Here is a 25314-nt window from a genome sequence, read left to right as displayed (position 1 = left end):
GTACATATACACACATACACACACACACACTCTTAATATTAAAACTATGAACATTGTTTAATTTTCCTAGACAAAAATAATGCTCCAAGAATTTGTAGTCCCGGGGCGCCTGGGTGGCACAGCGGTTAAGCGTCTGCCTTCGGCTCAGGGCGTGATCCCGGCGTTATGGGATCGAGCCCCACATCAGGCTCCTCTGCTGTGAGCCTGCTTCTTCCTCTCCTGCTCCCCCTGCCTGTGTTCTCTCTCTCGCTGGCTGTCTCTGTCTCTGTCGAATAAATAAATAAAAATCTTTAAAAAAAAAAAAAAAAGAATTTGTAGTCCCTCCAATTCATATTTCTGGACATTTCATTTGTATAATAAACATAAGAAGCACCTATTGTGTGTAAATTTTTGGAAATAACACAGTTCAGTTGGAAGTAGTTACACAATATGCAGATTATTGTACAAATTTTGGGAGTTCTAAAAAGATGTGCTGTCCATTTTTGTATTTTCTTTGAGGTGTGTGAGGATAGGTAACTAGTATTCAGGCCAGCCTCAACCTCTTGACTCATCTTTTGTCTATTTCTTTTTTTTTATAACTCTCTACCTCAGTTTTCCAGTCTGTTAGCAAAGTGCGTTACAAAAACCCTGATATAAAACAGTAAAGCAAGTTAGTTTAAGATTATAGTGATATATGTGCTTTCTATATAATCCCTTTGGGGCAGTTGGTTTACCTACTAGTGAAATAATATATGCTAAACTGTTTTTATGCTAAATAATACAGTGGGAAACAAACTCAGAATTTATGAACAGAAATTTCAATTCCTAAATAATCTACTACCTAGGAAAACTGGAGTCTTCTTTGTTTTCTGAGATTCACATAATGTGCGTTATAGTCTCACAGTTCATATGTTTATTGGCATCTTTTCCTTAAATCAGTTTTCTAGATGTAATGCAAATCACAGCAACACTGAGTATCCTATGGAGAATAAAATGTTGAGATTGCTGTGGTAGAGATCTTTGGTGTTTGTACTCTCTGCTTAGCAGCAGCTAAATTATTTTAGAGTCTGAAACTTGGTATCCAAAGTTATGTTCTTGGAAGAGAGCTGTTTGTATATAATTTCTTTCTTTTTAATGTCATAAGGGAATGGAGCCCATAGAGCTCTGTTTGGGTGCCTGTCTACATTTCTTAGCTTGTTTATAACTGAGCTGAAAGGCATTTAATACCTGCTAAGCTTGGTTTCAGCTCTCTTTATTCTCTTTGTGATGAATGGCTGGGGCAATTTCTAAGGGTTTAATATAAGTAATACTCGTTAGGGAGCATTCATGGAATTCTGAAAATGGGTCCTTGAAGGTAACAAAGGAGGAACTACCTTGAACTGCTTGATTACCCTGTGTATCGATATGTTTAAGTTTCCACCGTGTCTATTTCTATATGAAGCTGCTAGTTTATAATTTTAGAAAGATTTTTTTTGTAGTCCATTTTGAACTTAATTTGTCAGTTAGCTCTATTGCTTTGTAGTAGAGAATGAACAACCTTACATGATTTGTAAATATACTGTTTAGTGCTTTAGAAGAGTCTAGCAGATGTGGACCTTTTTTACTCATAGACTTTTTTTCAAGTTATGCAGATCATTTTTTTAAATTAGATTACACTAGATTATTTTTATTTTTTAAAAGCAATCTGTGATCATTGTAGACTTTGGAAAATACTGAAGGTACGAAGAAGAAAACAAAATTACCTGGAATACCATTATCCAGAGATAACCATTATTAACGTTTGATGCTAATTCCCTTATCTTTTTCTATGCTTATTATTGTTTGCTTTTTTTTTTTCTCAGTAGGCTCTATGCCCAATGTGGGGCTTGAATTCATGACCCCGAGATCAAGAGTCGTAGGGTTGCATGTGCTACCGACTGAGCCAGCCAGGCGCCCCTATTTTGTTTGCTTTTTTTATAGATTTGGAATTATGGTGCATATGCAATTTTATGTTCTGCTTTTTTCCCCACAGAATGTATAGCATTTTCTTATGTCATTAAATAGCTTTCGGGAACGTTATTCTTAAATATAGTCTAGTGTCAAGCAGTATCTTACATTGATCCATTCTTCTTAAACGTTTAATTCTTGTTCTTTTTTTCTATTGTTATAAATAAGACTATGATGAACATTTTAATGTATAAGTGGTCATGTTTTGGGCTTTAACCTCAGAGTAAAGTGCTGAAAAAAGAATGATTTGTTCAAGGGATACAAAACATTTAAGACAATATAAATATTGCCAGATTGCTTTCCAGAAAGATTATTCAAATATGTACTCCCAAAAGTCTTATATGAAGGTATAAGAATTTCTGTGGCTTTCTTTTTTTTTAATGTTTCTTTTTTTTTTTAAGATTTTATTTTATTTCATTTATTTTTTATGGAGGCTCCACACCCAATGTGGGGCTTGAACTCATAACCCTGAGATCAAGAGTCACATGCTCTACCTGCGAAGCCAGCCAGGCCCCCTTCTGCTGCGTTCTTTTATACTTGAAAATATATCTTAACAGCTCTGGCCTCAGTTTTGTTTTCAAGGGCCAATGAAGGGTTAACTTGACAAATAATCTTCCTTCTCCCCATTTTTTAACACTCTAACCAAAAGCTATGGAGCCTCCTCTATGTTATTTGGGTGATAAGGAAAGCACAGAGTTGGTTGGGTATAGTCACATCAAGTGCCCTAGGCACAAAGTAGTTGCAAAGTATGTACTTAAAATATGTCTTAAGAATATGTATTTAAAATAACGTCAGGGGCGCCTGGGTAGCGCAGTCGTTAGGCGTCTGCCTTCGGCTCAGGGCGTGATCCCGGCGTTCTGGGATCGAGCCCCACATCAGGCTCCGCCGCTGGGAGCCTGCTTCTTCCTCTCCCACTCCCCCTGCCTGTGTTCCCTCTCTCGCTGGCTGTCCATCTCTGTCAAATAAATAACTAAAAAATCTTTAAAAATAAAAATAAAATAAAATAAAATAAAATAAAATAAAATAACGTCAAACATGTTTAGCTTTAAATAGATAAATACCCGGATAGCAATTGTTTTGTGGACCCAGCCGGCAGCTTTGTGAAAAAACTGGAAGATAAATGTAGAATCTCAGCAGAGTATACTTGAATATTGGCTTCATATTAAATCAATAAATATTTACTGGAAATCAACTGTAAGGAGAGGAAAGCCTTCCAGAAGTTTTAACCTAGATCTCTATATTCTACCCTGTTCCCTTTTTGGTCACAGATACTACAGCCATTTCTTTTTTTTTATTTATGAAACTAAAATAGCCTGCCCATAGCCACTAACATATCACCATTTCATTTCTTTCATAGCAGTTATCTGCTATTAATCTAAAATTATTTTGTTTACTTGCTTAAGTGTTTGTCTCTTCGTTTTAGAGTATAAGTAAGCACTGTAAGGGTAGAAACCTCGTCTGTCTCATTCACTGTTGAATTCTGGGGCCTAGAGTGTGGGGTAGGCACTGAATAAAGTATTCAGTGAATTGATGAATTTTAAATTTTTTGTTTTGTTTTGTTTTTAAGTAGGCCCCATGCCCAGTGTGGAACCCAATGCGGGGCTTGATCTCATGACCCTGAGATCAAGACCTGAGCTGAGACCAAGAGTCGGATGTTTAACTGAGCCACCCAGGCGCCCCAGTGCATTGATGAATTTTAAAACTGACCATATTTACTTTTTGATGCACAAAGTAAATTGTGATTATTAGTTTCAAACTTTGTCCTTGTCAGATCTTTTACTTACCAAGACTTTAAATCCCTCTTTTTTGTGCTCTTGCCTGTACTCTGGACTTGTCTAGCAAAGGAATTTGATAAATGACCACAAAGAATAGAAAATAGTAAGGGATCTAATATGGACACCTATCAGTCTCTGACGAATTGAACTTGTAAATTAAGCCGTCATTCTTACCGCTTACCTGACACCTCTCATGCCAAATGACAAAAATTCTTTGACCAAACTTTAGGCAGGTTCCTGAACCTTCTTTTAGGCCCATCTGTGTACTTTGTTGTAAGATCAGTTTTAGCAAGAATCCCCCACCCTCAGTATCTGATCACCCTCATATCTGATCAGGTTCTTCTTCTTTCACCACCCCGGTTACGTCTCATCACCCTGGCCTGCCTTTAGCAAGAATCTTGTTAGGTCGGTTTAGTCAGAATCCCCCCTTCTCCTGATGTTTCCTCTTAGTACTTTTCCATCCATTAACCCCCACCATGGTCCTTGGCTATAAATTTCCACTTGCCCATGATGTATTCAGAATTGAGCCCAGTTCTATACTGAGGACTCTTTTCCCCTATTGCAATAGTTCTGACTAAAAACTGTTTTTTACTGCTTTAACTACTGTCCAGCTCTAGTTTTTTTTGACACAGATGAGTGAAAGATTCTTTTTTTTGCAAAGGATTATTGTCTTTTTATTTTTATGTCCACTCTGCCTGGCACTTAGTTCCTTAGTAATGTTTTTTGAATGAATGAATGATAGCTAGTCTGAACCCCTTCTAGATTTTCATGAATCTTTGATATTAATGGTGCATATGCCCTTCTCATTTTTTGTACTTAGCAGTGTCTGCTTTTTGTTTTTAGGAACCTAAGAACAGCCCCTGGGGTGTGTTTGTACATGGCTTTTATTCCTTACTAAAGTTGGGTCATTTTATGAATAGCAGTTAGTTAGTAAAGAAATAATCACATTATAACTGGGTCCAGAGAACTGACCTTGTAGTCCTCAGTGACAGACTCTGTCCTCATTCTATTAAAAAAGAGAAAAAAAGATAGATATGCATATATATGTATCTGTGTTTATTCATAGAGAATCGGTTTTCTTATTTGCACATTGAGCATTTTAGAATATACTACTGGCTCTGACAAAATTATTTAACATAGATTTTATGAAATTATCCCAGTTATTAAAAATCAGTCTCCAAGCCTTGGGTTTCCTTCACTTCTCTCCCAGCATTCAGATAACTTTCTCTCTTTTGAGTAAATCATAATTTTTATCATTTATGCATTCTGGTGACTGAGTACATGAGCAGACTTGGCCTCTAAGACAGCATTTTTCTGAATCTTTGTTTTCCTTTTCTAAGATCTCCTCTGAAAGCATCTCACTTCCTCCTGGAAATGTCTCTTAGTGTGTGTGTCCTTTGTCTGTCATTTATTGGTTAGTTTTCTAAAATGCAGAGTTTCTTCCTGAGGAATAGACCGAGGAGCAGACGACGGACTTGAGTGTCATACCCAGACCCGTGATCTACTTGTCAAGTAGTACAGTTACAGATGGGCCGTGAATTAAATTCTAGTGAATGGCAGCGTCTTTATTCAAGATTTCACCTTTGTCTCGGCCTGTTTATACTACAGAAATGTGCTGCTTTTTGTTCTTGAGAAGGCATCAGTTTGACCTCTCTCATAATTAGAGATTTGCTTTAAGTATCAAATAGAAATAAGCATTGGCATTCCTTATATGTAGCAATTGATGCAGCAGACTGGGAATTTAAAAAGATGTAAGCGGGGTTGTTGTTTTTTTTTTTAAGTGGGAGAACAGATCATTATTATTGTTGTTGTATATTTAATTCTTAAAAAAGACAAATCCCTGTAAAGCGAAAAAGCAAGAGTGATGGAAATGAAAAGGAGCAAGAGACTGAGGAATGATTTCAGAATAATTCTGGGTATTTAAGAAGGAGGGCCTTCTTCCTCCCATTGTGATCCTCCTTTTGGTGAAAATGGCAAAACAAAAAGCCAGTAAAGTGGGAAGGAAGCAGGAAATCCTAGTTAGTAATTGTCAGATTTGGTATTTAAGAGCCATGAAAATGCTTACTTCTGTTGCATTTAATACTTTTCCCCAACTTGGTTTTCCTTTTGTTTTCTTTTAGAAAATCATGATTTTCCATTTCTGTTTCCTAGTAAGGATGCCCTTAAATAAAATTTGGAAACCATATATTGGGATATGATTGTACAAAACCAAGTTAAATTTTGAATTTTGTGGTTGGAGGGAAACCATTCCAGAGTTTATTCAATCACTTCTTATGCCAGCGCTGCCCTGCTCCTCAGCCAGCAAGCACCCTTTTTCTCCTCTAACTAGGTAGAAAACAGAAAATTTAGCCTCAAATCACAGAACCAAGGTAAAAGGAAGGAATCCCACCTGGTCCTTATGTTATGTCTGCTCTAGCCCTTGCAGTTTACTTCCTGGTTGAAAATATGCTACAAGACCTTGTTGAAATAAAATTCTCATTTCATGATTATATTAGGGAAACAGGGTTTGGGACTAGGAAGTAAAATTATCTCCAGCACAGCAGTTAGGAATTTTTCCAGAGATGAATTGCTTTCCAGAAATGTTCTGAATTTTCAGTCATACTGGCTGTGGTCTTTGCATTTATTTACTTTTAGTTACTTTATGTTTATTTTTTGCACGATGTCATAGTTCCAGAAAGTGCTAAAAAATCATCATGTATTTAAAACAAACAAACCAGAAAACCCCCTTGTCCTGGGGCTGTGTGAAGAATAAAGCTCCCATTTTCTCAGTACCCAATCATCAGCTTCAGCTGGCTTCTCCTAGGAACAGAATTTATTGAAGCAATTTATCCTGGCTAAATGTGATATAAATCTGTGTACACCTATGTGCGTACAGGCTCTCTTCCGTCACAGCGATGCTGCAGCATCGGTTTCCTTCATAGTCCGACCCTGTTCCCAGCACACTGAACGATGACTAAGAAGCCCTCTCTATTTTCTGGGGCACCCCACAATTTTAAACACTGATGAGTTGTGGAATTGCTGATCAGACTACCAGAAGTACTGGTTCCAACCCCAGAGTGAGTCTGAAGCGAGTAGAAGAGATGTTAGTTACCTAGCTACCCTTTGAGGTTTAAGCAGAGTTTTCTGATGACCAAATTCAGTCTAGCACTTCAACATTTTATTTTAACACAGACCTGAGTGAGGTTAACCTGATATTTTGGTTTATCTCCAGGATAAAAATTTGAATTTGGTTATAGTTCTGAAGTTGCTTCTAGGCATATTCAAATTACAGTTCTTCCTCTTTCATCTTCCCTTGTTAATACTCTTTTCTACACCTTTCTTGTAGAAGGATGTTCGAAAATATCCTTTAGGAGTTTATTCTATGAAGACTATTTTTGTGCCCCCCCCCTTCAAAACCCTGTTTATCTTTTAGGAATATTTTTACTATGATTTGCATTTCTCATCCTTATCCATCTCCACCTCTATTTTTATTCCTAGTTGGGAAATGAGAAATTTCCCCCAACACGTTCATGTCGGAATTATTGTTCTTTGACAAAGAGTTTCGATCAACATTTCAAGAGTTTAGCTTCAATAATTAAAAAACAACAACAGTATAAGCCCTGTTAAATTCTTCAGAGAAATGGGGAGGATGGATGGTGATGCCTTTTAGTGCCATTTCTTTTATCCCCTGCAGCAGCACACATCTGTTGGCTGCAGCAGAGCAGCCCAAGAACTCTGGCCGAGAGCGGCACAAACAGCCGGAACATATTCACCCAGTAAACCCCCAAAGAGTCGACATTTGTTTTATTGCTGCTTTTAAAAACCTCGCCATAAATAGAATTAGAGGGGGAAGGGCACCGATATTTCTCCATTTGCCACAGACGATTGGTGGGGGGAGAAGGAGGCTCCCAGTGGGGAGAGAAGGTTTTTATTTTTTATTTTTTTATTAATGAAAATCATTTCCCGTGTAGCCCAATAGGATGGGTGCTTTGTTTTCTTTGGCAATAATCTGGGATAAACGGCCCTTGCCAACAGTCTCGTAGTTTATACACCAGGGAGCCAGATTATAGCCCTATAAAATGGAGCACCCCTCCTATAATCCCTTAATTAATTAAATGACAAATTTTGGTCTTCTCTGGTTCAGAAATATGGCTTCCGCATCGAATGTTCAGTGAATTTATTGACATAGGGAACTGCACTGATTGTAATTCAGCAGGCTAGAGGAGTGTGTTATATACTGTAGCAGAAAGAGGGAAAATCTAGCAAAAGGTTTGAAATTCCTTCACTATTTAGGTCTCAGTTTTTCTAATTAAAAGTTTCAGTTGAGTCGCAGTAGATCATATGCCACCTGTCTAATGGGTCTCACCAAAGTAGCCTGTGTTTATAGCTTTGATAGACAGCATTCTTGGAACACCTGTTTCTAGGCTTGATATTTTTGAAGCACTTTTTTTTTTTTTTAACTCCAGCGTATTTAACATAACTTTTCCCCCTGCCTCCCCCTCCTCAGCTCCGCTCTGCTATATGAAATATGGGAGACGACAGACCGTTTGTGTGCAATGCCCCGGGCTGTGGACAGGTACGTTTACAATATACTTTATTGTGAATGTCTCGTTGTGAATCAAAGTGGCTGTTTTATCACTAAGGCAAAGAGTTTAAAGCCGGTATTTTACGTGATCACTGGAGGTAATCAGATCAGAGGATTTGCAGTGTGTAAATCCATGTTATGAGGAAGTGTAGGCACTCTACCGTAATGAAATCTGCCTTGCTCTCTTTCATATTGTTATTCTACTGGTGTTTGTTTCCCAGTACACAGTGTTGAGGAATACGTGTTGCTCTCTCCTGCTTTCTAAAGCTATCCATCTAAATATAAAACAAGTTTAGAAATATCTTTTCCTCAACCTTCATGGATATAAAAGTGTGCTTAACATATTTAGAGCAGGCAGCTGAGAATTGTTCATCGTGAGCCCCGATTTGCTGGAGTCTGTTGGATTTGTTAAATAAGAAAAAAAAGTTTCTTTGGACTGTTGATCCAGAAAACCATTGTTGGCAGCTAAGGCACATATCTGTCTATGTAGGAAATACAAATCCAACATAGAACCTGAGATCTCACAGCAATATGTAAACTACAGGATTTCTCAGCCATCTTCCCTGTCTGACACCACGAAATGCCTTGTTCTGTATGTCAGCTGCCATGTTATTGTTTGCATATGTGTACATTATGTGTCATATTTTTCATTATATGCTTTTTTTTAATAAAGCTATTTTGTTGAAACTGCCTTTTTATACCCCCCCACCCCCATTTTGCACCTTCTTAACTCTTCTTCCTAGACCCTCCCCTACTGCCATGTTCCACAAAGGATGAAGAAAGGCATACAAAGGAAATTTTATCAGCCTTTATGAATTGATTTTATGGAACTGAAGGGTTGAATTTCCTTTCAGTTAGGAATATGCCATGTGACTGCCCAGTGACACTTACTGGTGGTATGTGAGATTGCAGACTAGTTCTATTAAACATTGTAAATACTTCAGCAGAAGGAAGAGAGTTAAGTTCCAGAAATTTCTAAGAATTGGAATTTGAGAGGTGAATGAGATGAGAGTAGTGACAAGGAATAGGCAGAAGGAAGATTCCGAATTCCCGTAAATGCTGAAAATTTCAGAGAAGGCTAAAAAAGCCACTGCATTCTGAAGTATACAGCATCATAGGGTATATTTCCTTTCTTGTCAGAGTTTTCAACTTTATTGTTGACTGTTTTCCCCCATGTGATTTGTATTTTATTCTTTTACAATGGAAGCCACTTGGGAAATTAGGGTAAATTTGTTTCACTTTTCAGACAGCTGTGTTAGAATACATATCTGAACCTAATCCCTCCAAATTTTTGTGTGTGGATTTGTTGATAATACTATTTACTGTGATTTCTATAATTGATACCTGGGACCCTTTTCACTTATCTCCCTTTAAAAATCTGCATTTTTGATGAAAAGGTTTATTTTTTCATACTTACATTTATTTTTCTTCATTTATTGTTTAAGCTTCTCAGTGCCCCTCTTATGTTTTATGCTTAAAACCACCTAGACAAGGACTTAAAATGGATTATAAAATTAAAGGAGTACACTGGAAAAGCATCTCTTAAGTTCCCTGAGGAAGATACGTATAAGTAGGTTACTTTAGGCCGTCTCATCAGAAAGCAGTAGTTTTCAGTGAAATTTGTGAGATCCCAGAGGATTTTGTGTTTGTTTCTTTTTGTTTTGGATTTTTTGGACTAGAGGTGGTAAAAACAGTTGGGACTTTTTACTTTGGTTCCTTTTGTATTGTTGGATACTGTTTATCATAAGCCTTTTCCTTCCCCTACTTCTTCCTCCCATTTCTGAATTGTTTGCTGGTATTTTGGTTGTTCAGATTCATTATAACCTCTAGTGTTGGTCCTGAAGGCCTTTTTCCCCCCTCAATGGATTTGGAACTCAGGGAGATTGTTACCTTCTTTTGGATTCAAGTTACTTTACCTCCTTTGCATGTCAGAATTTTATGGTCAGGTAAAATGGTAGTTCTTTAGTTATATTTAGTCTCCTTCCAAGTTTCTCCCCATATCTAGTGACAATTAACTCTACAGTAGGATCTCTACAGGATGTACTTTACTGTGATTGCTTTCTATTACATGAAATAGTGGAAATCTGGCAGAGAGGATAAATTTGGGAAAGCGAACTACCCTTGGCCTGTCATCCAGCTTTCTTATATCCCTTGAAAATGGTTTTATCCTGGAGCCACTTGAGGCCTTCAAGCTATTTATAATCCACTGTCATTGATTCAAAATTTTTATTCCAGAAATGGTAGAATAATTTTAAAAAGCTATGTAAATCCCAGGAGTGGTAATAAGGACCATGATAATTTTTACAAGACATGGTTCAGAACTTATTGCCATAGAAGCCTCAAAAATCAGTGGTTTCTACCACTTAGAGGAAGAAGGAATGAAAGCACATTATAATTCAAGAGACTGATCCTTAAAAAACCAAGCAACAAAAACTATCGGAATCTTACATTATTTCAGTATCTGTTCTCTGCCCAGACTTTTACCCTATGTACCCCTAAACTCAGAAACCATCTTACGCCTTAATATTAAGGGAAGGTGAAAGGAAAATTCACCTAAAATAGACTAGTGGATTATGCTCTCCACCATATAATCAAAACCACCAGGCTTTCAATGGATACGTAAACATGTTTTGGTTGCTAGGTCTTTAATGGCTGTTATTTTTGGATTCTGTTCATGATCCACTTCCCAACAGTAAGTCTGATGTGACACAGCTGAATTCTAAATATGCTGCATGCACTTTTTTAAAAGAAAGATGGCTGCTGAAGGTTGTATTCTCTGCATTCTTATCTGAAAAGACAGATGATAGGGTGTTTTGAGCCCTCTCATCCCTATTCTCTTGTTGAGACCCTGTTTCTCTTGAGGCCTCATCACTCTCATGAAGAGGAGCTTAGGGAAAGCAATATTCTTGCTAATACCTCTCTGTAGAATGTGGTAGCAGGAATAGTTAATAGAGCTGCCTCCAGAGAATGGGTTAGTGTTGTTAAGGCAACAGTACCCCAGATACTCTGTGGCAAAGAGTTGGGTTGAATTTGAGAGATTTGGGTTTTTGAAATGTTTATAAGATAGCATCTAAGTAAAACCATTATGACTATAAAATGGCTTTCCTTCTGTGTTATTAAAATAGAAGTATAGTTTGGTGCTGAATTTAGGTAGTCTTTTAAGTTTTTGATGCTTTTGGGGACATTTTTATTTAAAGGTGGATTGTAAAATTGTTCTATTGTTTGTGGAAGCAGGAAAAACTACAGTTGACCCTTGAACAATGGAGGGGTTAGGAGCGCCCGAGGGAGTTAAAAATCTGCATGTAACTTTTGACTCCCCCAAAACTTAATTACTAATAGCCTACTGTTGACCTGAAGCCTTACCGATAACATAAACAGTTGATTAACCCATATTTTGTGTGTTATATGTACTATATACTGTATTCTCACTTTGGAGTAAGCCGGAGAAAAAAAGATGTTGAGAAAATTGTAGGGAAGAGAAAATTTACAGTACTGTACTATTTTTATCGAAAAAAATCCACATATAGGTGGATCTGTGCAGTTCAGACCTGTGTTGTTCAAGGGTCAACTGTACTATGTTTCTGACAGTAATCTTGAATTTGTAAATGCAGTTAGATAACTTACCTTTTGGGTGCTTTTTGCCCAGTTTTTGTTACTAGGAGTCAACAAATTCCATATTCCTGTACCTTCCTCTCGGGAACATGACACTGTTCTGCAGTACAAATTATGCGGATTTAAGTAGTCCTTCTGGTTACCATAACTAAGCCTTTGAGCGGAAGCTGATCACATAAGCTTATTACTTAGAATGCCTGTTTCTTTAAGAGCAGGAACACCTTTCCTCTGAGGAGATACTTCTCATGGACAGGATCATCCCATTATTATCCATTGAGGAAGATTTCTGTTATAACTACCTCTGTATCCACTCTGTCTTTTTAAGGAAAAGTCTTGTGATTATTTCTCTGTTCATTGTGACCTGAGGGGCTGTTACTCTTTTTTCCCCCCTAAGGATATCTACTACCAGATCTTTTCTTCTCCCAGAGGACATTTAGGTACAGGTTGAGGTTCTGTTCATATCTAACTGAGACATGAAACACATAACTAGCTCATAGACCTCCAGGGCCTGCTTTCCCTTTCTAAGGCCAAGAATGGCAGTAGAGCCCTCGTTGTGGTGGGATTGAGGGCAGGTTCTTGTACCTCCTTATCTTGTCATATAATAGGAATAATGTTTATGGTGCTGTAGTCCTGGCTTCACTTGGCATTTAACCAACCTCCAGTGCTGTTTATTGCTTCGTATCCTCTGCCTCCATGACCATTATCCCTTAAATCTCTATTGCTTTGTAATATATGAGGCAACAAATAGCTTCTCTGATTGGTTAAATGCTGGCATGCTACAAAGGTATATGTTTTATTGCCTATGTAACACAAATCTATAGAGATTTTTTTTCTGTTATCCCTGCCCTCTCTTTAAGTGGGCCATACTGGTACTGTGGGCCTCTGGATTTTTAATTCTGTCTCTTTGGCAAGTTTCCCTATTACCTGGCATTAACACAAAAGAAAAGAAGGAAGAATGGGTTGGTGCCGATCACTAATTCTTTATGTCAGGGGAGCATCTTGAATTGGAGAATAACAAGGGAAGAAATGGCTCTGATAGGTAAATGCCATTTATGGTGGTATATACCATCTTTACATGCTTCGACAGGTGAGGGCAATTTCAGGCAAACAAATAAGCCTTTCTTCCTCACCCCCTGCCAAGAGTTTAAAAAAATTCAAATTTTTATTTAATAATTCATATTTCATTCAATAATTCATCCAGTTCCCATCTGGTAAGAGTGCCTGCATGCTGTCAGGCAGCTGAAAATACACTGCATTATACACAATTAGGCCAAATGCTAACCTTGTTTTTTGTAATAATATGTTGATTTTGCAATAACTTTTCAGTCCACTCTGAGTACGCTACAGTTTTATGAACCCTTGTGATGGAAGTAGACCACCGTTATGCAGCGTTGGACAAAATTGGGACCAGGATTTTAAAAAATGTAAATGTATTAAGAACAGGGAATTAAATGTGTTTTTAATGTCCAGTCTGGCACTCTTGACACTTGCCTTTAGAAACATGTGTTTGGTGATTTTAGCTTTTTATGTTACCGTTATTATTATGTTACTAAAAACATAGTAGATTAAAAGCATCCCTGCTCTGCCAGGGGGTGGAGTTGGGAGAGGCTGTATGAACCTAATTAGAGCTATACCCAAGAAATTAAGATGAAATTTTTCAGTTATTCACTCTTGTTTTCCTTTGGTATGACTTAATATTTGGAATGGGAGCCCAGAAACTGTTCTCAGAGCATTCCTGGTAGAAAAAAAATAAGATTCTGTATCTTTGTATCTCAGTTCTTCCTAACTCGGGAGAGACGCTGTTTCCTAGTCCCTTCTTTTATAAACTGCCAGTTAATAAAGTACCTCTGGATCTGAGAGTCTGTCCTTTGTTAGTCCCTCTTTTGCCACCCCTGCAAAACCACATATAGCTAGGTTGTTAACTTACAAGATATTGTCATCATTATATAGAATTCATCATTCTCTTATCAAATACTCTTCCAGCTAATGCGGCAGATTGAAGAAGAGCCAGTGTGTTCCCTCTTTCTGGTTTGTGTGTTTCTTTAATGCAGATTGACTTGCTCAGCAGTCGCATTTTGTCTGAAGCCCTTGTTAGGGCCTACTCTGTGTGTGGATTCATAACACATCTGTGTGTACATCTACGGTGCTGTATAAATAATAATAAGTAATCACCAGATGGCCTATAACTGCTCCTCTGGACCCGCTGGGTCTCTTGAAGCTGTTAGTAAAGTCTTCTGGCGTTTTGCTGGGGAAAACTTGTCATAGATTTATTTCTAAAAAAATTCAAACTCACAACTGGGTGTTTAGGACTAGATATTGCTGTCTGTGTTGTAAATATTTAACAGGCTTTGTACAATGACAAGTAAAAGCGCCATTACTAACCACACACAGTGGCTGTGGAGCTCTTCTTCCCTCCCGGCCATTTAGAAAGGAAACAAAATGCCGATAAATTGTGCATTATGAACAAGGTGTAAGGGATGCTCTCTGGAAGCTCTTTCATAGGAGAGGAAAGAGAACTTAAATGTTCTGCTCAAAGGATGTAACCGGACAAACTTAAGCTTTTTAACCATATGCCAGTGACTTATATTAAAACACAGTGTCCTTTTTAAATTGGATTTACAGTATAAGAGAAGCCCCTTCATTTGGAGTTAGGGAAGAGCCACGTTTTTACCTTAATTGACTCTTTATGATAAACCCCTTTGAAAGGGTTACAGTTGCAAACGTTGGTAACCACTTAGCTAAATTTCACTTAGCCAAATCTTTAGACTTTTGGTTATGTCTAAATATTTAAGATATTCGTTGTTTTGCAGTGTTATTTATAAAGCAAAACATCTCTATTTGTGTCCTCTTTTCATTTGTTTTTGTAAAAGGAGTTATATGTTTTGTTTTTTGGGGAAAAAGTCTTATTCTGATTTTCTGTTTATAATTTTCTGTGCTGTATTTTGCTATTACTACTGCCCATGCTCCAGTTCCTGTTCCAGGGTACGTGCTCAGTACAGCAGTGAATATTCTAAAAAATCAAAATAGAACTGATTATCTCTAAATTTTAGTGTTTAAAAATCTTTGTTTATCTTAAGATAAAAGAGGTTTCAAATAGAAATTGCATATCTTAATTCTCAAGCCTGGTTTTCTTTTGTCTGTTGAGGGTTGAATCTATTTAACCATAGAGGGACTGTCCTATAAATCATAGCACATGGCTGTTACTTTTGACTTAGAAAATGTAGAAAGCTTTTCTCTTTCAAAATCTCATCTTGAAGAAATGACATACAAATTGTGAGGGAGAAATGCTGCTATTAATAGTTTATTGTAGATAGATTTTGCTTTTTAAATCCCTCAAAAATTATCAGGTTAAGATAAGATTTCAAGAAGGAAGACATTGCAAAGAAAAGATGGAAGGTTTGGGGTTTATCTCTTTGTAATAGTGCCTTTATGTTTTTACTTTGAAATTTCTTTGTGCGGTGAAATACACCACCCAAGATTGCGCTTTGGTAGGAATCTGGACTATTCGCAATTGCCGTGTTAAAGTACAGAGAGACGTGAGAATGAATTTTGAAATTAGCCCATTCCCAGTCTGGCACACCATGTGCCCTGTGTGGCTGCTGATTCTGCTGGCAGATTGAAGAGCTGAACCAACTTCTGCTCTAAAGACCAAAATTGCCAGCCATCATTCCAGCTTTTAGATCTCCTTGCTCACATCGATGATGTCAGATTTTGAGCAAACAGTTCTGTCTTTAGATCCCAGGTGGAATTTGCAATTCCCTGGGTTGAAGGAGAGAGTTCTTCCTTTTTGCCTTTGAAAAACTTGAGTAGTTCTGCAGGGAAAGTCAGCGGAATAAATCTGCAGCCTTGCCGTGTCCTTTGAGTCATTGCGGAAAGCTGAGTGCTCTGTTCGGCATTCGGCAGATTGGCTGCAGAGTTGTAGCTCCGCTTATCAGAGACATCGTCTCTTGAAGAGCCATTTATGTTACTCCAGAGAGAGTCATCCTGTGGCAAAAGGACACCTCCTTTCTCCTCCCAAGGGTCAGATCTTCTTTTGATACTGGGCAATTATCCCTTGATTTTCCTGAGAAATGCCTCAATTTACCATAAAGATTGGCACCAGCACATGTTGCAGACTTGGTTACAATGACAAGCTCTGATTTCTTAGCCGCAGGGAGAGGCGTCAGGGTGACACTTGTAAGTGTGCCGGAGGCTTAATGGTGGTAATTTTTCTGCCACCTATCTCAGTACCCCTTATAAGCTTGGTTTCTCTTCTCTTTCTCTGAGGGAGATAACATTTGCTTCAGTTTTTTTGCACACAAGTCATTGTAAAAATGCTGTGAGAGTTGTCTCTCTCCTTCTCTCACTTCCTCAAGCCTCTTTCTTTGCCTTTAGTTATCACCTTGTCTAGTCTGTGATTAAGCGCTATAGTCTAATTTTTTTACTGTTTGCCGCCTTCTTGTATGGCTTATCTTGGCTCTTATTAGTCATTGTACCTGGTGGGGGATTATTATTAACCAGTGTTTCCTCTAATTAAAAAAAAATAATAGACTATTCTTTACATCAGTTTTACACTTACAGAAAAATTAAGTGCAGGGGTGCCTAGGTGGCTCAGTCAGTTAAGCATCTGCCTTTGGCTCAGGTCATGGTCCTGGGGTCCTGGGATCGAGCCCTGCGTCGGACTCTCTGCTTCTCCCTCTCCCTCTCCCTCTGCTTGTGCTCTCTCTCTCTCTCTTTCTGTAGCTTGCTCTCTCTCCCAAGTAAATAAAACCTTTAAAAAAAAATTGTGTAGAAAGTACTGAGAGTTCCCATATTCCCTCCTTATTCTCCCCTGCTACTGTATCTTTTGTAAAGGATTTTATTTATGTATTTATGTATGTATGTATTATTTATTTATTTGAGAGAGCACAAGCAGGGGGAGCAGCAGCAGAGGGAGAGGGAGAAGCAAGCTTCCCACTGAGCAGGGAGCCTGATGCGGGCCTTGATCCCAGGGTGCTGGGATCATGACCTGAGCTGAAGGCAGATGTTTAACAGACTGAGCCACCCAGGAGCCCCTCTGCTATTGTATCTTATGTTCCTGTGGTACATTTGTTATAACTGATGAGCCAGTATTGATATGTTAATATTAACTGAAGTCCATAAGCTACATTGGGGTTTAATCTTTGTGTTGTACATTCTATGGGTCTTAACAAATGTATAATAACATGTCCCCACCATTATTGTATCATAGAGAATAGCTTCACTGCCCTAAAAAATCCCCTGTGTTCCACTTATTCATCCCTCCCCACTCCTACCCCCAACCCTTGGTAACCACTGATATTTTTTTAATATTTTATTTTTTTTAAGATGTATTTATTTATTTGAGAGAGAGAGCGTGTGTGCAGGTGTGTGCATGTGCGTGAATGGGGGGAGGGGTTAAGGAAGAGAGAGAGAGAGAGAGAGAGAGAGAGAATGAGAATCCCAAGCAGACTCTCTGCTGAGTGCAGAGCCCTATGCGGGGCTTGATCTCACAGCCCCAAGATCATGACCTGAGCCGAAATCAAGAGTGGGATGCTTAACCTACTGAGCCACCCGGGCACCCCACCACTGATCTTTTTACTGTCTCCATAGTTTTGCCTTTTCCAGAATGTCATATAGTTAGAATCATGCAGTCCTCTAATTCTTTAAAGTTGTGAGCAGATAATCACGTTATTAGGAATAGATGGAGAAAGGAGGAGAGAAAATTAAACATTTAAGGTTACAGCTCCAAGGTCCCTCTAAAAGCCCCAAGAATCTCTCCAGGGAGATTAAGGTGGCAGCTTTTCTTGTCTTTTGGGAGTCTCTGATGTTAAAAGATTTGGCTTGCCTAGTGACGGTTTTACTGGTTCTAGGTGTGGGGAGCAAGGGTAGAATGAACATTGAATGGACTGTATCTGGAGAATGAAGGTATTAGGGCTGAGCAAAGCAAGAAGAAGTAGACCCCATGGTCCCTTTTCCTTTGATGAGGTTGAGTACGATAAAGTGTCCTTTCCATTCCTCCCATGGGCAGCCTTATGTGTGACTGAAAAGTCAGTGCAATTTAAAGGTAAATAAGAAAGATGCCCTATCTTAAAGTAATCCTCTGTACTTCTACATTAGTTAAAGACTAGTGTAAACTAATAAGTTACTAGAAAAGTATGGGAGCTGTCATTCACGCTTTAGTATAAATCAGCTTAACCACAGATGTAATATTGGCTACATAAAGGAATGGAAGTTTGTATTTGGGTTAGGGGATAGTAGATGAGGACTGGCTTAGGTGGAATGGTTCCTGAGCAAAGGAGACATGGCAACTTATGAGGATGTCAAAGATAAACATTTACTTCTTAGTTTTGTATTGGGCTATTTCAACTTCCTTTTATTAGAAGCTAGTTGAGAAGTATAAATCTTAAGGGCCTTAATAAACGCTAGAAGCAACTTAATTCTTTTTGGATAGAAAGAGAGATATTAGGGGTGCCTGGGTGGCTCAGTCATTAAGCGTCTGCATTTGGCTCAGGTCATGATCCTGGGGGTTCTGGGATCGAGCCCTGCATCGGGCTCCCTGCTCAGCAGGAAGCCTGCTTCTCCCTCTCTCACTCCCCCTGCTTGTGTTCCCTCTCTCATTGTGTCTCTCTCTGTCAAATAAATAAAATCTTTAAAAAAGAGAGAGAGAGAGATTTCCTCTTTTTCCTGCCCTGGAAAATTTATATTGATAAAATATGAGGGAAGGAGAGTGAACTGATTTCTCTAGTTCTAGGATTCAAGCTTCCTAACTACTTAGAATTCTAACTCCCTAGTATTGGATAAGATCTCTTTTCATAGAGATAGTGACTCTTCACCTTCTAGACTTGGCTCCAGTCTTGACCTCAGTGCTAATTTAGTTTCCCTACTTGTTGAGCTGAATTGACTTCTGTGGTAAAATGAACATTAGCCTATGGAAGGGTCTATCACATGATGTTCAGATTAATATCAATTAGTGCAGACCGACAGCTTATGTATACATACACTAACATACAACTTAGAGGAAACGTTATGTTTATATAATGTGGAAAATTATATTCCAGCCAAGGATCAGATGCGGAGAATGGGAGAGAACAAAATACAAAGAAAATTGTTTAACTTTATTTATGTAATAATAATAACAGCTATAGCAGTAATACAACAGCTAACTGAGCTCTTCTGTACTGTACAAAAGGGCTTTATAGATACTGTTTTATTTAATCCTAGAGATCCCCTGAGGGAGGATATAGTATTATCCCTGTTGTACAGATGAGAAAGCTAAGGCTCAGAGAGACTGAGTAACTGGTACAAGGCCACACAGTATTTTGTGATGGAGCTATTATACAAACCCAGATAGATTCCAGACTAGCACTTTTTTTTTTTTAAAGATTTTATTTATTTGACAGAGAGACAGCCAGCGAGAGAGGGAACACAAGCAGGGGGAGTGGGAGAGGAAGAAGCAGGCTCCCAGCAGAGGAGCGTGATGCGGGGCTCAATCCCAGAACGCTGGAATCAGGCCCCGAAGGCAGACGCTTAACGACTGAGCCACCCAGGCAGGCACCCCCAGACTAGCACTCTTAACTACTAGCTTAAATTGGTTTCTTATTATTCTCCCTATGCATGTAAATATGCTCATCTAGCCTAGGGGGAAGAAAAGAGAGAATACGTAGTTTTTTGGTAAATGGTCCCAGTGCCACCAGTTAAGTAAGTCCTGGCTACAGTTTATGACTGATCTAGGCATTTGGCTGCTATACCAGAGAGAGCTGGACCTATAACTGAGCTGGACCTGTACAAAAAGGTAAGAATTCTTACTCACATGAAGGGGCCTCTCTGCAACTGCCTCAGCCTTAATCTGTAATGGTTTTTTATCTGCTTGAGAATGCTGCTGAGATGTGGCTAACTCTCTCTGAGGTAAACAACCACTTTTGTAGCAGGGACATGATTTTAAGATGAGAAAGAAAATGAATTTTTGACCAACCAGAAAGGCAGACAGGACTAGAAAACTGGGACCTAAAAATCTTGACTTCAGCATCCTCCACTCATAGGCGCAAAAAAGCATTGTGGTGTCATCTTTGTGAATTCTAGACTGGGTTACTTCCTAATTCATATTCCCTTCTTCCCATTCTTAGTTTTATGCCTGTAGGCTCCTAGATGCAACTGGTATCTTGCTCTGTGGAGTGTCACGTAATAGTGGGGCTTTGGTTATAGTGGCTGCCATACTGATTGGTAACAAGAGGAAATATGATTAAGGTGGAATTGGGGTATGGCTAGAAGTTGGTTAATGGTGTAGTGAGATGTGTGTTCTGCCTGGGGACAGCTAGCTTTTTTATCCTCTGAAGCTTTGGGCATACAACTGCGTGGAGGGTCTTCCCTGTTGAATAATAAAATTCTTCTCTACTCAGATCTTATATCCTCTTCTTTGATTTCATAGCACTTCCATGTGTCTGGTCTTCCTTTTCCCTTGTGGTGTGTTAATGCAGTGGACCTCTCATTTATCATTAGAAGTGAAAATCTGTGGCTAAATAGATATATGGAAATATTTACGTGAAATAATTTGATAAAAATATGTGGAGGTACACAAAGGATTGAAAGAGATTGGAGAGTCTCATGGTTGGCATTTATAGTACAAGTATTCTTTGTATGTTTTGTCTGACTGTCTTTATATTGGAAGGCTGCTTAAAATATGTATTTTCCTTTTTGATTCTGATAATGATTCATTGTATAACTGTGGACTGTGTGAAACTAACTCTGCATTCAACTGCAGGAAATATCTGACTGAAGTCTTACCTTTTCTACCTCTGACCAAGAAGTCAAAATCTTGGCTCCAGAGCTGAGAATGCCTTACTGGGCAAGGTCACGGACTACCAAAACGATCACTCTAGATGTCAGAGATCTTATTTGTTTATTTTGCTGGGTGCCTCTGACACCCAGTTAGTTGTGTGTATGCATGCATGTCCGTGTGTGTGTGTGTGTGTGTGTGTGTGTGTGTGTGTCTCAGGGTGTGTGCATCCTTGTAAAACTGTAATTGCAGAGAAAAGTTGATTCAGAGCAGCACCCTATCAAACAGAGACTACAAGTTTGACTCGTAAGAGGTTATCAGATAGATAGTGGCAGCTTAATAGGGTGGATTTTTTTTTTAAGGCCTGCATTTTTTTTAATTAAAAAAAATTTTTTTTGAAGATTTTATTTTTTTATTTGACAGAAAGTGCAAGCAGGGGGAGGGGGCAGGCAGAGGGAGAGGGAGAAGCAGGCTCCCTGCTGAGCAAGGAGCCTGACAGGGGGCTTGATCCCAGGACCCTGGAATCATGACCTGAGCTGAAGGCAAACACTTAACCGACTGAGCCACCCAAGTGTCCCAAAAGCCTGCATTTTAATACTAAGCCTCAGTTACTTCCTTTTTGTGTCTCTGTTCTCAAGATCACTGACCAGGAAATAAAACAAAACCAAAAACCAAACAACAGATCCTTTTACTGGCATGAGTTATTTGAATCAAGTAAAAAGAGTTTTCAGTGGGGGCACCTGGGTGGCTCAGTCGTTAAGCGTCTGCCTTCGGCTCAGGGCGTGATCCCGGCGTTCTGGGATCGAGTCCCACTGGGAGCCTGCTTCTTCTCCCACTCTCCCTGCTTGTGTTTCCTATCTCGCTGGCTTTCTGTCAAATAAAAGCTTAAAAAAAAAAAAAAAAGAGTTTTCGGTGGAGCTGTAAAGATCTCAGGAGGGGTGTATAGGTGGACTTTGCTCTAAAATACTAGAGTGAGGGGCACCTGGGTGACTCAGTCGGTTAAACATCCGACTCCTGATTTCAGCTCAGGTCATGATCTCAGGGTCCTGACATCAAGCCCCACATCAGGTTTAGTGCAGAGTCTGCTTGGGATTCTCTTCTTCCTCTGCCCCTCTCTCCACTCATGCTCTCTTTCTTTCTCTAAAATAAATAAATAAATAAAATCTTTAGACTACCAGAGTGAACAGATAGTATCACAGACACTTGTCACTTCGGCGAGCATCATTTTTTTTACACAGTGACAATCTGTGTGCATTGATTTTTTATTCTGTATTATGTTCATAATGTCAGACATTTGTCATTTTACTTCAGTTTCAGGTATTTCTTAGGACTGAGCAAGAGGCTCTAGACCACTCAGGCTGTATTGGGAGGGGACAATAAAAGTAGTTACTCTAAAATTTTCAGGCTCTAGGTGTCTAAATTTGTTTTATAAGGCACCGTATAGATGAAACAATTTAGCTATCCCCTCTTCAGCCTTTTCTTTTCTTCTAATTTTTATCTAGATAAGGCAATGCAAAAGTGGGAAGAGGAGACTTGTTTCAGCGTTCTTTCACTTTGTATGCATGTGAAACTACAGCCAGCCAGCCTCCTTATGGAGGCTCGTACTCAGTTACGTGCGTGTGACTCCTCCGAGGACAGACAGTAGTGTGCACATACGGAGCAGCTCTTGGCAGAGCAGTGGTTAAAGGTTTGAGCATATTGCACCTTGTTGGCTATTGCCTTAGTCCTAAGGGAGACATTTTGCTCCTCCATAGACAGTAATCAGCTTGTCAGAGTCGAATGACTTTTTGTTTTTTCTTTATCTAGTAAAATGCAGTGGGCTCAGCTTTCTGGGAAGCAATTTCTTCCTCTGCCGCATGAACAGAAGGTCATGGATGTGTCTCTGAAACAAAGGGGAAGTAGTGATAGAAAAATCAGCGGCTAGGGCATAATTGGATCGGAGCTCTATCAAAGAGACAGTTCTTGCTTGGAAGCGGACTTTCTGCTATGCTATGCTTTTCTGTCTTAGAATAAATAATAAGCAATGAGTACTCTAGGCTTAATTTTTCAGGCTCTTTTCTGAGCACTCTATGAGAGTAAGCATGCATCAAGCTATTTAGTCATTTTCAACTTTTTTTAAGGCTTTATTTTTTTGGAGCTGTTACAGTTTCACAGCAAAGTTGAGAGGAAGGTACAGAGATTCCCCTGTCGCCACAGGTACGTAGTCTCAGCCATTATCAGCATCCCCCTCTAGAGTGGTACATTTACTGTAACTGGTGAACCTACACTGACACGTCATCATTACCCAGAGTCCATAGTTTACTTTAGGGTTCACTCTTGGTGTGTTGTAGCTTTGATGGGCTTGGGAAAACGTATAATGACATGTATCCATCATTATATTACCATAGAATATTTCACTGCCCTAAAAATCCTCTGTGCTATTCTCCTGTCCCCTGGCAACCACTGATCTTTTTACTATCTTTACCATTTTGCCTTTTACAGAAAGTCATTTTGTTGGAATCATACAGTATATAGCCTTTTCAGATTGGCATCTTTCACTTAATATGCATTAGTAATATGCATTTAAGTTTCCTCCATTTTTTTTCTTGATACCTCATTTATTTTTAGTGCTAAATAATATTCCATTTTCTGGACATACCACAGTTTATTTATCCATCCACCTACTGAAGGATATCTTGGTTGCTTCCAGGTTTTGGCAATTATGAGTAAAGCTGCTATAAAAATTCATGTGCAGGTTTTTGTGTGGACATAAGTTTTCAGTTGGTTTGGATGAATACCAAAGGGTGTGATTGCTAGATCACATGGTAAGACTATATCTGGTTTCTAAGAAACTGCCAAACTGTCTCTAAAGTGGCTGTACCATTTTGCATTCCTGCCGGCAATGAATGAGAGAGTTCCTATTCTTTCACACCCCATCAGCATTTGATGTTGTCAGCGATCTGGATGTTGGCCATTTGAATAAGTATGTAGCAGTATGTCATTGTTTTAATTTGTGTTTTCCTGATGACATGTGATGTGGAGCGTCTTTTCATATGTGTATCTATATCCATCTGTATATCTTCTTTGGTGGGCTGTCTGTTAAGGTCTTTGGCCCATTTTTAAAAATTCATTTATTTCCTTGAGAGAGGGAGAGGAAGCGAGCAAGCACGAGTGGAGGGAGGCGCAGAGGGAGAGGATCTCAAGCAGACTCCCTGCTGAGTGGGGAGCCCAACATGGGGCTTGATCCCACGACCCATGAGATCATGACCTGAGCCAGAATCGTGAGTTGGACACTCAGCCAACTGAGCCATGCTGGTGCACCTTTGGCCCATTTTTTAATTCACTTGTTTGTTTTCTTTTTATTGAGTTTTCAGGGTTTTTTGTATATTTTGGATATATATTTCGCTTTATCAGATGTGTCTTTCACAAATTTTTTCTCCCAGTCTGTGGCTTGCTTTCTCATTCCCTTGATACTGACTTTCACAGAGCAGAAGTTTTTAATTTTATTTATTTATTTATTTTTTTAAAGATTTTATTTATTTATTCGACAGAGATAGAGACAGCCAGCGAGAGAGGGAACAGAAGCAGGGGGAGTGGGAGAGGAAGAAGCAGGCTCCTAGCGGAGGAGCCTGATGTGGGGCTCGATCCCATAACACCGGGATCACGCCCTGAGCAGAAGGCAGACGCTTAACCGCTGTGCCACCCAGGCGCCCCAGAAGTTTTTAATTTTAACAAGTGTGTCTTATTATTTCTTTCATGAATTTGTGTGCCTTTGGTATTGTATCTAAAAATTTTATCACCATACCAAGATTATCTAAGTTTTCTTCTACGTTATCTTCTAGGAGTCTTTTTTTTTTTTTTTCTTTTTTAAGTAGGCTCCACACCAAGCATGGAGACCAACAAGGAGCTTGCGCTCACAACCCTGAGATCAAGACCTAAGCTGATATCAAAAGTCTGATATTTAACAGACTGAGCCACCCAGGCATTGCTAACTTCTAGGAGTTTTATAGTTTGGCTTTTACATTAATGTCTATGATCCATTTTGAGTTAATTTTTGTGGAAAGTTAATTTTTGTGTCTAGTTTCTTTTTTTTTTTTTTTTTTTTTGCGTGTGAGTGTCCAGTTGTCTCAGCACCATTTGTTGAAAAGATTATCTTTGCTCCATTGTATTACCTTTGCTCCTTTGTTAAAGATCAGTTGACTGTGTTTACGAGGGTCTACTTCTGGGCTCTCTATCCTGTTCTGTTAATCTTTTTGTCTCTTCTTTCACCAATACTACATTGTCTTGATTACTGTAGCTTTAGAGTATATCTTGAAGTTAAGTAGTGTCAGTCCATCAACATTATTCTCTTTCAATATTGTTTTGGTTATTCTGGGTCTTTTTCCTCTCCATTTAAGCTTTAGAGTAAGTTTGTTGATATCCACAGAATAATTTACTGGGATTTTGATTGGGAGTGCATTGAATCTGTATATCAAGTTGAGAAGAACTGACATCTTAGCAATATTAAGTATTTCTATCTATGAACATGGAATATCTCTCCATTTATTTAGTTCTATGATTTCATTCATCGGAGTTTTGTAATTTTCCTCATAGAGATCTTGTACATATTTTGTTAGATTTATACCTAAGTATTTCATTTTGGGGGGATGCTAGTGTAAATGGTATTG

General features: G+C 38.8%; 1 protein-coding gene across 1 annotated transcript in view; it reads left to right on the top strand.

Moving 5' to 3' along the window:
* LOC113257545 (cyclic AMP-dependent transcription factor ATF-7) overlaps positions 1 to 25314 on the top strand; it is a 75570-nt gene that overhangs the window by 10286 nt on the left and 39970 nt on the right. Inside the window, exon 3 of the mRNA XM_057318829.1 lies at positions 8227 to 8295. Coding sequence (XP_057174812.1) covers positions 8248 to 8295 — 48 coding nt within the window. The 5' untranslated portion in view covers positions 8227 to 8247. The remainder of the gene's footprint in view (positions 1 to 8226; positions 8296 to 25314) is intronic.

The sequence above is a fragment of the Ursus arctos genome, unplaced genomic scaffold (assembly GCF_023065955.2).
Source record: "Ursus arctos isolate Adak ecotype North America unplaced genomic scaffold, UrsArc2.0 scaffold_26, whole genome shotgun sequence".
NCBI classification, from domain to species: domain Eukaryota; kingdom Metazoa; phylum Chordata; class Mammalia; order Carnivora; family Ursidae; genus Ursus; species Ursus arctos.
This window is presented reverse-complemented; position numbering and strand designations above follow the sequence as displayed.